Source organism: Macaca mulatta, chromosome 1 (assembly GCF_049350105.2).
Source record: "Macaca mulatta isolate MMU2019108-1 chromosome 1, T2T-MMU8v2.0, whole genome shotgun sequence".
Lineage (NCBI taxonomy): Eukaryota > Metazoa > Chordata > Mammalia > Primates > Cercopithecidae > Macaca > Macaca mulatta.
The window spans coordinates 84064964-84077203 of record NC_133406.1 but is presented as its reverse complement, the minus strand read 5'-3'; the positions used below and the strand labels follow the sequence as shown (position 1 = coordinate 84077203).

The following is a 12240-nucleotide window of genomic DNA, read 5'->3' as shown; positions in this document are numbered from 1 at the left end:
TTGTAATAAAAGTTTACAACTTGGTGTTTTTTCAAAATAGTCAATGAACTGCAAGCACTTGTCAATAAAGATCTTAAATAATTGTCGAAAAAATTAAAATAAAAAATATAAACTGTATTTCTCAACATAGACTTCACCAAGTTCAGGACACTTTTGTAAGCAATGATACCAGCCATTTAGTCCATCCCTAAAGAACTGAGGGTCCTGGGAATGTAACCATGTCAGTGCAGTCTCTTTTACGATATTAACTGAAGAAAAATAGGTGTACTTTTACGGTTTTTTAAAAGATTAGGAAATGAAAAGAAGGCAAAAGGAGGCAAATCAGGACTGTAAGGTAGATGCCTAATGATTTCCTTTTGAAACTCTATTTATTTGTTTGTTTGTTTGTTTGTTTGTTTTTTGAGGCAGGGCCTCACTCTGTAGTCCAGGCTGGAGTGCAATGGCACAATCACGGCTCACGACAATCTCTACCCCCTGGGCTCAAGCAATTCTCCCACCTCAGCCTTCTGAGCAGCTGGGACTATAGGCATGCGCCACCACGCCTGGCTAATTTTTGTATTTTTTATAGAAATGGGGTTTCACCATGTTGCCCAGGCTGGTCTCTAATTCCTGGGCTCAAGCAATTCACCCACCTTGGCCTCCCAAAGTGCTGGATTATAGGCATGAGCCACCGCGTCCAGCCTGTTGAAAGTCTTGCTTGCACAGTTACCCATTTTGATGAGAGGAATGAACAGGAGCATTGTTGTGGCAGAGAAAGACTCCCTAGTGAAGGTTTCCCAGGCATCTTCTGCTACAGCTTTGACTAACTTTCTCAAAACACTCCCATAATAAGCAGATGTTATCATTCTTTGGGCCTCCAGAGAGTTAAAAAGTAAAATGCCTCAAGCATCCCAAAAAACTATTGCCATGACCTTTGCTCTTGACTGGTCCGCTTTTTCTGTGACTGGACCACCTCTTGGTTGCCATTGTTTTGATTGTGCCTTGTCTTCAGGATCCTATTGGTAAAGCCACGCCTCATCTCCTGTTATGATTTTTCAAGGAAGTGCTTCAGGATCCTGACCCCACTTGTTTAAAATTTCCATTGAAAGCTCTGCTCAATCCTTTTGTAGCTGCTGAGCACGATGACTGCGTGTTCATGCTCATTTGTGAGGTGTCCCACCCTTGAACCTTGTTACAACATCGGCACATTACCTGTCTGATATGGAAGGAAAAAAATATGCTCTGTTCTCTGCTCTTGTCTGCAACTGATCTGAATGCAACCGTTTTGGCATCCATCAAATGAAAAGTTTGCTCAACTTTAATTTTTCTGTTAGAATTGTGTAAACTGAGCCAATTGAGGTATCTATGGTGTTGGCTATTGTTTCTGCTGTTAATAATTGGTCTTCCTCAATTAGGGCACAAATAAGGTTAATTTTTTCCTTGAAAATTGATGTGGATGCTCTGTGGCTTCAGGTTTCATCTTCAATATCATCTTGTCCTCTCTTAAAATGAGTTATCTATTTGTAAACTGCTGAATTCTTTGGTGCATCATCCTCAAAAACTTTTTGCAAATCATTGTTAAAAGAAAAACTTCAGCCTAATTAAAGGAGTTTAATTGAGCAATGGACAATTCGTAAATTGGGCAGCCCCTAGAATTACAGCAGATTCAGAGAGACTCCAGGGGTGCCTCATGGTAAGAACAAATTTGTAGGCAAAAAAAGTAAAGTGACATACAGAAATCAGAAGTGAGGTACAGAAACAGCTGGATTGGTTACAGGTTGACGTTTGCCTTATTTGAACACAGTTTGAACACTCAGCAGTCTATGAGTGGTTGAAGTATGGCTGCTGGGATTGGCCAAGACTCAGCGATTGTTACAGGCACATACTCCTAAGTTTTTAATCTTGTCTGCCTATTACAGTAGGTTATAGTTAGTCCACAAGGACTCAAATATAGAAGTATGGACTTCTTCTCAGGCCATATTTAGTTTGCTTTAGCATCAATTTCATCATTCTTCCACCCAAGCTTCACTGTAAAGCTTCCGTTTGTCCACCATCAAGCTTCAGCACTGATGTTTGTTCTTGCTTCAATTTTAGCAGAATTTATGTTGCTCTGAAAGGGACTCTGTTCAAATTTTTTTTTTTTTTTTTTTGAGACAGAGTCTCGCTCTGTCACCCAGGCTGGAGTGCAGTGGCCGGATCTCAGCTCACTGCAAGCTCCGCCTCCCGGGTTCACGCCATTCTCCTGCCTCAGCCTCCCGAGTAGCTGGGACTATAGGCGCCTGCCACCTCGCCCGGCTAAGTTTTTGTATTTTTAGTAGAGACGGGGTTTCACTGTGTTAGCCAGGATGGTCTCGATCTCCTGACCTCGTGATCCGCCCGTCTCGGCCTCCCAAAGTGCTGGGATTACAGGCTTGAGCCACCGCGCCCGGCCGACTCTGTTCAAATTGATGTTTCAGACTAGATCCCATTCAGACATGTTATAACAAGTAAGTACAAGTTTATTTTTGTGCAAAAAAATTTTGAAATTCATGCATAGTTTTTCCCCTTTTTTTTTTTTTTTGAGATGGAATCTTGCTCTGTTGCCCAGGCTGGAGTGCAGTGATGCAATCTCAGCTCACTGCAACCTTCACCACCCAGGTTCAAGCAATTTTCCTGCCTCAGCCTCCTGAAAAGCTGGGATTACAGGCGCCTGCCACCATGCCCAGCTATTTTTTGTATTTTTAGTAGAGACGGGGTTTTGCCATTTTGGCCAGGCTGGTCTTGAACTCCCGACCCCAGGTGATCTGCTTGCCTCGGCCTCCCAAAGTGCTGGGATTACAGATATGAGCCACCATGCATGGCCAGTTTTTTCTTTTTTCTTTTTTTTTTTTTTTTGAGACGGAGTCTCGCTCTGTCGCCCAGGCTGGAGTGCAGTGGCCAGATCTCAGCTCACTGCAAGCTCCACCTCCCAGGTTGACGCCATTCTCCTGCCTCAGCCTCCTGAGTAGCTGGGACTACAGGCGCCCACCACCTCACCCGGCTAGTTTTTTGTATTTTTTTTAGTAGAGACGGGGTCTCACCGTGTTAGCCAGGATGGTCTCGATCTCCTGACCTCGTGATCCACCCGTCTCGGCCTCCCAAAGTGCTGGGATTACAAGCTTGAGCCACCACACCCGGCCCAGTTTTTTCATAATATGCATTTTCCATGAACTTTCTTAAGACCCCTCATATATGACAGAATTTTCTTCCTTTTTTAGACTAAATAATTTTCCATTGTATTTATATACCACATTTTCTTTTTCCATTCATCCATCAATAAATACTTAAGTTGCTTCCAACTCTTGGCTATTGTGAAATAATACTGCTAAGAACATGGGTGTACAAATATTTGAGTCCTTGCTTTTAATTATTTTGGGTATTTATATTCAGAGTAGAATTGCTGGATCCTAATAGTATAGTACTTTTGCATGTGTAAATCTTTGAAGACTCACCATATTGTTTTCCATAGCAGCTGCACCATTTTACATTCCCAATAGCAGTACACGGTGTTCTGATTTCTTCACATCCTTGCCAACGCTTGTTATTATCTGTCTTTTTTATCATAGCTATCTCAGTGGGTGTAAATTGGTATCTCATTGTGGTTTTGATTTGTAGCTCCCCAATAATAATGATCTTGAACAGCCTTTTGTGCGCTTATTGACTTATCTACTGTGGAGAAATGTCTATTCAGATCCTTCGCACATTTTTGAATAGGATCATTTGTCTTTTTATTATCAACTTATCAGAGTTTTAAATGTGTTTAAATGTTTTGAGGCCGGGCGTGGTGGCTCAAGCCTGTAATCCCAGCACTTTGGGAGGCCGAGACGGGCGGATCATGAGGTCAGGAGATCGAGACCAGCCTGGCTAACACGGTGAAACCCTGTCTCTACTAAAAAAAAATACAAAAAACTAGCTGGGCGAGGTGGCGGGCGCCTGTAGTCCCAACTACTCGGGAGGCTGAGGCAGGAGAATGGCGTAGACCCGAGAGGCGGAGCTTGCAGTGAGCTGAGATCCGGCCACTGCACTCCAGCCTGGGTGACAGAGCGAGACTCCGTCTCAAAAAAAAAAAAAATGTTTTGGATACAAGTGCTTTATCAGATATAAAATTTGCAAATATTTTCTCCCATTCTAAGGGTTGTCTTTTTGCTTTCTTGATAGTGTCCTTTGAAGCACACAAATTTTTAATTTTGATGAGGTCCAATTTATACTTTCTTTGGTTGATTGTGCTTTTGTGTCATAGCTGAGAAACTATTGCTTAATCTAAGGTCATGAAGATTTACACCTATGTTTTCTTTTAGGAATTTTTATAGTTTAGCTTTTACATTTAGGTCTTTGGTTCATTATCAGTTTCATATTTGTATTGTATATGATTTTTTAAAAAGTTTTGTAATAGTTTTCATTAGAGTAGTGTAACATACTAAACTCCACTAAACTTGGATGTTATCCATAGTATCTAGCACATGTAGAGAATTTTATCTTTTATTATCTCAATTTTATGGACATGCATTCTCACATTGTGATCTAGATAGGGCAGTGTAGTTATATTCACTCCCCAAACGGGAAAGACAAAGGCAGAAAGGTTGAATGACTTGTCCAAGATCATGGTGCTCACAAGAGGTAAAGCAAGGCTTAGAACCCATGTCTTCTGCTCTCACTCCTCGTGCCTGTTTCCACTGCTCTGAACATGTTCAGGGAGAGGATTCTGAAGGGAATTACCGGGAGGGCCATTGGGCACATTTTTGAGAATATTTATGTTGTAAAAGAGGGGTTCTCATTAAGGAAAGATACCAACAGTCACTAGAGATCTTGATAGGCACTTAATTTATAATATATCATGTAATCTTCCTAATAACCCTTCAAGAAAGGGAGAAGAAAGCTAAAAACTACTACTGAGTGTAATTTGTTCAAGAACACACACAAGGGAAGTAGGTGAACTGCAATTTGAACCTAGATCCTGGGGCCGTCAGTACTCCTGGTGTACTTGGATGCTGGAAGAGGAAGTGCTGAGTGTGGAGTCCCACCAGCAACATAACTTAAAAATATATATATGTATAGGCTGGAGAGCCTTTTTACCTCATTGTTGGCTGAGATACTCAAGCAAGGCAAGCTGAATTGTCTTTATTTGTTCATTACTAACTCAAATTCCAAAGTTTATCAATAGTATTTATAAAAACATTCACACACATATTATATACACACACACTATTTTTTTTTTTTTTGAGACGGAGTCTCACTCTTTCACCCAGGCTGGAGTGCAGTGGTGTGATCTCAGCTCACTGCAATCTCCGCTGCTTGGGTTCAAGCAATTCTCCTGCCTCAGCCTTCCCAGTAGCTTGGATCACAGTCGCAAGCCACTACTCCTGGCTAATTTTGTATTTTTAGTAGAGACGGGGTTTCACCATGTTGGTCAGACTGGTCTCAAACCCCTGATCTCAGGTGCTCAGGTGATCCACCTGCCTCAGTCTCCCAAAGTGGTGGGATTACAGGTGTGAGCCACTGCACCAGGCCCCCGACACACACGTTTTATCTTTAGTCACTGCAACTGTTTTCACAAAAATAATCTAACCCAATAATTGATAAATAGACCATAGGACTAGAAATGGTCAAACCGGATATTTCTAAAATGTGGCCATGTTTATTTTTCTTACGGTATTTTAAAAATTTTTTAGAATTTTTATGGGTACATAGTAGGTGGATATATTTATGAGGTACATGAGATGTTTCTTATGGTGTATTTTTATTTAGGTTTTTCACGACTTGATGACCTTATCCATACCATGGTTTGTTTTTTTAAAAAAGCAAACAACACACACAGTCACATCATTTTAAATGGGAATAAGTGATTGCAGGAAATTTAATACCCGTGTCGCATGTTGCTATGGTTTGAATGATGGTTTTCCCTCCCAAATTCAATTGTAACATAATCCCCAATGCAACAGTATTAAGTGGTGTGGCCTCTGGGAGGTGATTAAGTCATGAGGGTTCTGCTTTCGTGAATGGGGTTAATACCCTTATGAAAGGGCTCAAGGTTGATGGAAGTGCTTTCTTGCCTTTCTGTCCCTTCTACCATGTGAGGACACATCATGCATCCCCTCCAGAGGATGGAGCAATGAGGCACCATCTTGGAAACAGAGAGCTGCCATCACCAGACGCCGACGTTGGCACTTTGATCTTGGACTTCCCCAGCGTTTGAAACGGTGATAAATAAATTATTGTTGTTGGCTGGGCACGCTGGCTCGTGCCTGTAATCCCAGCTCTTTGGGAGGCTGAGGCAGGTAGATCACTTGAGGTCAGGAGTTCAAGACCAGCCCGGCCAACCTGGTGAAATCCTGTCTCTCTACTAAGAATACAAAAATTAGCCAGGAGTGGTGGCAGGCAGCTGTAATCCCAGCTACTCTGGAGGCAGAGGCAGGAGAATTGTTTAAACCCAGGAGGCAGAGGTTGCAGTGAGCCGAGATCACACCGTTGTACTCCAGCGTGGGTGACAAGAGCGAAACTCTGTCTCAAAAAAAAAAAAAAAAAAAAAAAAAAAATTCTCTATAAATTACCCAGTCTCAGATGTTTTGTTATAGCAGCACAAATGGACAAAAACATACGTGTAATCCTCCCATCACAGAGGGAGTCACTGAGGCACCGAAAAGTGGGCTAGATTCCTGCTTCTAGTACTTGCTTGCCATTGTCTTTGGACAAATTACCAGGTTGTTGGGAGAATCAAGTAAGCCAATCCTTGTAACATCTGTCATAAATATTCAATAACGAACCTTATTGAAGAGTTAGGTGTGCCTTGGCTTCGATCACACAGCTAAGTGCTAGATCTGGGGCTAGGATACAGCTTCAGGCTTTGGATTTATGAGAAGAGTCACTTAGAGTTTTTGTTTAAAAGGCAGATTATCGGGGAAGGGTCTAAAAACATTGATTTAAACAGTAGTTGTGTTGTTGCGTGTACATGAAAACTGCCTCATAATAAAACCAGGTTTGCCTTGGTCTAATGACACCTTGACCATCATGACATTCACACAAGGCTTTTGCTTCTCCCACTCATAACCTCTCATGTTTTTTTTTTTTTTTTCTAGACGGAGTCTCGCTCTGTCGCCCAGGCTGGAGTGCAGTGGCGCAATCTCGGCTCACTGCAAGCTCCCCCTCCCAAGTTCACGCCATTCTCCTGCCTCAGCCTCCCGTGTAGCCGGGACTACAGGCGCCCGCCACCACGTCCGGCTAATTTTTTGTGTTTTTAGTAGAGACGGGGTTTCACCGTGTTAGCCAGGATGGTCTCAATCTCCTGACCTCGTGATACGCCCGTCTCGGCCTCCCAAAGTGCTGGAATTACAGGCGTGAGCCACCGCGCCCGGCCTCTCATGTTTAAATTTCTATTCTTTCATTCTTAAAGGGCTGACCTTTTCCTGCTCTCCTCTCCAAATTGATAGTGAAGTGCAAGCTGCTGCAGCCCGCCCCCCAGGTGCTGACAACAAGGACCAGTGTTTTAATCTTCTTAGAGAGCAGATCAGAGTGTGTTTAGAAGGCAAAGGAGAGGTTAAGCTAGCTCTGAAGGATTACTTTGTAAAACTGAACTTTCACCCTCCCTGCTCTCCCTCCTACCTTAGCATAGCAGCACCCAGTTACCCAAGGCACAAAGCTGGCATCAGCAATGAAACTTCCTTCTCCTCACACCCAGTGACTCACTCAATCCTTTATTTTCCACGTCTTGAAAGGTGGAGTGCATGCTGCCACCTCTCTCTAATACTGCCTATGCTGTGGTGATGGTGGTGGTAGTGGCTAACTGATGGGTGTTAGCAGCTATTATAAGGTCCTTACATCTATCAAATCATTTAGCCCTCAAAACAACTCTGTTACTTGCATTTTACAGATAAGAAACTGAGGCACAGAGAATTCGGTTAGGAAACCAACGTGCCGGAGATTATACAACTAGCAGCCCATCTGGATTCTTCCCATCGAGGCCCTGGGGCTCCAGAGCCCACCCTCTGCACCTCTCTAGCTACCAGTGCAGTCATCTCTCTTCTGTCCTTTGTATGCCCCAAATAAGCTTCTTCCTGACTGGTTTCTAGGCTCTCATCTTGTCCCCCACCAATCCATTTCCCATATTTTTGTTCGAAAACACAAATAGAAACATACCCCATCTTTAGGTAAAACCCGACTTTTCCACTGCTCCAGTGCACTAAGCAAGTTCAACTCCTTAGCCTGGGCGGGCCTCTGTGTCATCTTAGTAAACCGCCTTTTAACTTTGTAGTTCCTGGGATTCACCCATGTTTGCTTAGCGGTCCCATTCCTCCAAACCCATAAATTCCTGGAGAAAAGGACTGGAGCTCAATGACATTTGTTAAATGAATTTTTGAAAAGCAACAGTGCTTTATTACTGGAAAGTGTTACAGATATTGTGAATTTTTTTCCTAGGGCTTCTTTCAATTTCGTTGAATTCTCGTCCAATATCATCGTAACATTTGATCAGGTAGTTTATCACCTTGTAGTGTCACTGTTCCTTTCTGTATCCTCTCGAAGCCTCCTGTTTTTCCTTTCCTAATTCTCTTCCAGCCCACTGCACGATCTAGTGTCGAATGGATGAAACAGCTGAGCAGAACAGTTCTTTAGCTGTCGGCCTAAATGACCAACTTCATGACCTCTCAAGGTCTCGCTCCCCCGCTGCACGCAGCTCAGCTTCCAACATTCGGGAAAGGCGTGCCCGGCCGGCGAGGGGCCGCTGGGGCCGAGTCCCGGACGTCGCCACGCGCAGTGGGCTGCTGCAGCCGGCGCTCTCGGGAAAAGTGAGGGGACGGAGGCGCCCGAGCAATATGGGTTTCGGGAACCGTGAATATTTCACTTTGCGTAGAGCCCCGTCGGACAATGCGTCCCAGAACAGAGGGCTTCTTTCCCCCTGCCAGGGCTTCCCTCCAGTTCTCCACTCGGAACAAACAGCCTGCAGTTCCCGCAGCTGCAGCGCGGGCCGCGGAACACGCGCCTGGAGCGGGGCCCGGGCGGGACTCCGGAGCTGGTGCTGCTCCCCCAGCGCTCCGGCGCCGGGCCTCGCCGCGCGGCCTCCTTTCTCCCTTCCTCCCGCCCTGCTCGGCCGGAGGCGGCGGCGGAGGGGCGAGGTGCGGCCCCCCTTCGGCGGCACCTCCTCCCCAGGCAGGCGCGGGCGGAGCCCGGCCCGCCTCAGCCAGCCGCGGCGGGAGCAGCGCGGCGCAGCGCCGCGGGCAGCGAGCTCCGCATTCGAACCTCCCTCGCAAAGACAGTCTCCGCCCCACAATGCACCGCGGCGGGCAGCCTTTGAAAAAGCGGCGCGGCTCGTTCAAGATGGCGGAGCTCGACCAGTTGCCTGACGAGAGTGAGTAGCACCTCAAAGCACCCCCGCCTTTTCCCGCCTGCTGCCTGCCCCACGGCTGCACCGGCCGGGACGGACGGCCGTGCCCTCCGCTGGGCAGGTGGGCTGACTGCCAGCCCCACTGTGGTCCCCTAGTCCTCCCACTCCGGTGTTGCCGCCGCGTCGCCGCCTTTGTTATGGTGTCTGTGTGTTGGTTTCTGGGGTTGTGTGAGCGCCAGGGCCGGAAACCGAGAGCCCGGGAGTCCAGCCTGTGCCAGGCGGAGGCGGTGGCTGCTCCCCTGGCCCGACTCCGGCCCCCAGCCGAGGTGGGGGGAAGAGCGGCCCCCGGGCGCGGGGGCTGTCCTCGCCGCCTGCACCACTCGCCCGGCGCCGAGAGACGCCCGCCGGGGTTATGTAACTCGCCTGTCCCGGGGCCGGGGGAGGGCTCGGGCTGGGCACGGTGTGGTCCACGGCCCCTTCTTCTTGCCCCAGCTTCTGATCTTGTCCTGTCACAGCTCCTGCCTCTACGGGCACTTGTGATCTTCACTGTCCTCCCCGCCCCCCCACCGGTGTGTCCACCCCTGGAAGTGTTTCCGTGTCAGAGGGTTGGCCCCTTCCCCTGGGACCACAGGTGGCTGTGGACCTTTCCTGAGATCATCCAGCCCGGATACTCAGTGTTCAGGTAGCCCCCGTCCCGCAGAGTTTATTCTATATGTGTCTTAAGAGCCATGAAGGTACCTTTATGTATGGATGTGACCAACACAGCGTACATGTGCAGTACCCTGCCTGACACCCACCCTAGGGCATTGCCTCACCTATCCGTGTTTACTCACCCTGACATCTAAGACGTGTATACTCACTTGTGTTGAGTAAGTAAAAGCACCAATTCCGTAGTTTAAGGGCAATGGAACTTTTGTAATTTACAGTATTGCATAAATTATATGAAAAGGCAAATATGTTAGTTAATTACAAAAAAGTCCTGAATCCACATTCACTATTCAGTTTATACATATTTGTGAAAGGCTCAATCACTATTGAATCTATCTATGCACAAGGTAAATGGACTTTGAAAAAGAGAACTCAACATACCGATTCCATTTTCTTTGTGAGGTCATGTATTCTTAATAAGTTATAAAGTTAAAATAAAAGTTCAAGTTGCCAAGCTGGTGAAAAGTCGTATTAAAAGTGTTGTGTTTTAAATTTGATAGAGAGCAGCACTAAGTACCAAAGGAACTTTGTCCGTGATGGAACTGTTCTCTTTTGTGATGGCCAATAGGGTAGCCAAGCTACTAGCCATACGGGACATTTCAAATGTGGCTAGAGTGATGGAGGAACTGAATTTTGAATTTTACTTATATAGTCACATGTAGCTAGTAGCCACTGTATTGGATAGGGAACAGCTATTGACCAGTCATGAGTTGTATTGTTTATTTGTAGAATACAATTGATTGTGATTTATTTTATTTATTTATTTATTTATTTATTTTGAGATGGAGTTTCACTCTTATTGCCCAGGCTGGGGTGCAATGGCGCTATCTCGGCTCACTGCAACCTCTACCTCCCGGGTTCAAGCGATTCTCCTACCTCAGCCTCCCGAGTAGCTGGGGTTACAGGCATGAGCCACCATGCCCGCCTGATTTTTTTGTATTTTTAGTAGAGACGGGGTTTCTACATGTTGGTCAGGCTGGTCTCGAACTCCTGACCTCAGGTGATCCGCCCGCCTCAGCCTCCTAAAGTGCTGGGGTTACAGGTATGAGCCACCGTGGCTGGCCTTGATTGTGACTTTGAATGCTCCCAAATGAGTGTGGACCTACTAAGCACAGTGTACTTGTCATCCGAAAATGTTTTTCGTCATCCTTGGTATCTTTATCATAAAGATGTCTTATCACCTCTTGGATGTCACAATCACTAGAGCTCCTATTTTGGTTACTGCAGTCATTCTGTTGTAATGAGAGGTGTTTTATGTGGCTTTCTTACAACTGCCGTTGGGAATATTTGCTTCATATCATCCAACATTTATTGAGAATTTACTGTGGTTCTTTGTAGGGACTTGGGATTTATATTAGGGTTCAAATTCCAGCTCCACTTTCAAATTAATATAACCTAATCATTTATATTACTTTGTGACATCTCTGGTACATTGATGTGTATTCGTGTGTATATCTTGTTTAACCAGACTTCAGCTTTGTTGAAACCAGGGATTTTCTTTCTTTGTTATACAGTGCCACAAATCAAGTATACATAAATACTTAATTTATATGGAATTAATGCAAAGTAACAGGTATTATTAATGAAACTGGAGGAGGGTCTTGAAAAGGAAAAGCAATTTCAATTTGATACTGGAAATAACAGTATGTTTTTTGGCCACATTTAGTCAAGGAGTCTAGCCAATATATTATTCAGTAGTCAATATAACATTATCAATAATCAAAGCTACCATTTATTGAGTATTTACTATGAACCAGATGCCATGCAAAGGATATTATATGTATTTGCTCATTTAATCTTCATTTCAATTGACGTAAGTACTCACATTTTATATGAGGAAACTAAGGCTATCTTCAGCCCAGATCTTTCCTGAGCTCCCTTTCTTGATATCTCTTGCCTATTTCACATTTCTTCTTAGATGCTTCAAAGGCCCCTAGAACTGCACGAGTTTAAAATCCACCTCAGTCTTACCCCATGACAGATACTTCTAGTGATTCGAATGATTCCACTGTACATTCAGCTGGCAGGGCAGAAACCTAGAGATTTTCTTTGACACTTCCCTCTCTCACTTTTGTTTTCTTTTTTCTTTTTTTCCTGAGACAGGGTCTTGCTCTGTCACCTAGGCTGGAGTGCAGTGGTGTGATCTCAACTCACTGCAGCCTTTGCCTCCCGGGTTCTATCGATTCTCCTGCCTCAGCCTCCTGGGTAGCTGAGTTTACAGG

At 45.2% G+C, this 12240-nt stretch overlaps 1 protein-coding gene and 1 non-coding gene across 4 annotated transcripts in view; both read left to right on the top strand.

Annotated features, from left to right (window-relative positions):
- The first annotated feature begins 1097 nt into the window (after window positions 1–1097).
- On the top strand, window positions 1098–1201 carry LOC114675351 (small nucleolar RNA U13). Its single transcript, XR_003726398.1, has one exon. It is a non-coding gene; the product is annotated as a small nucleolar RNA U13 (small nucleolar RNA).
- A 7279-nt stretch (window positions 1202–8480) lies between these two features.
- The window catches only part of LIN9 (lin-9 DREAM MuvB core complex component), an 88690-nt gene continuing 84930 nt past the window's right edge, over window positions 8481–12240 (top strand). Inside the window, exon 1 of one of the 3 annotated variants that reach the window (XM_077938773.1) lies at window positions 8481–8817. In XM_077938773.1, coding sequence (XP_077794899.1) covers window positions 8568–8817 — 250 coding nt within the window. In that variant the 5' untranslated portion in view covers window positions 8481–8567. Of the gene's footprint in view, window positions 9335–12240 lie in introns of all 3 variants that reach the window. The other 2 variants (XM_015115129.3, XM_028826173.2) reach the window with 2 other exon arrangements.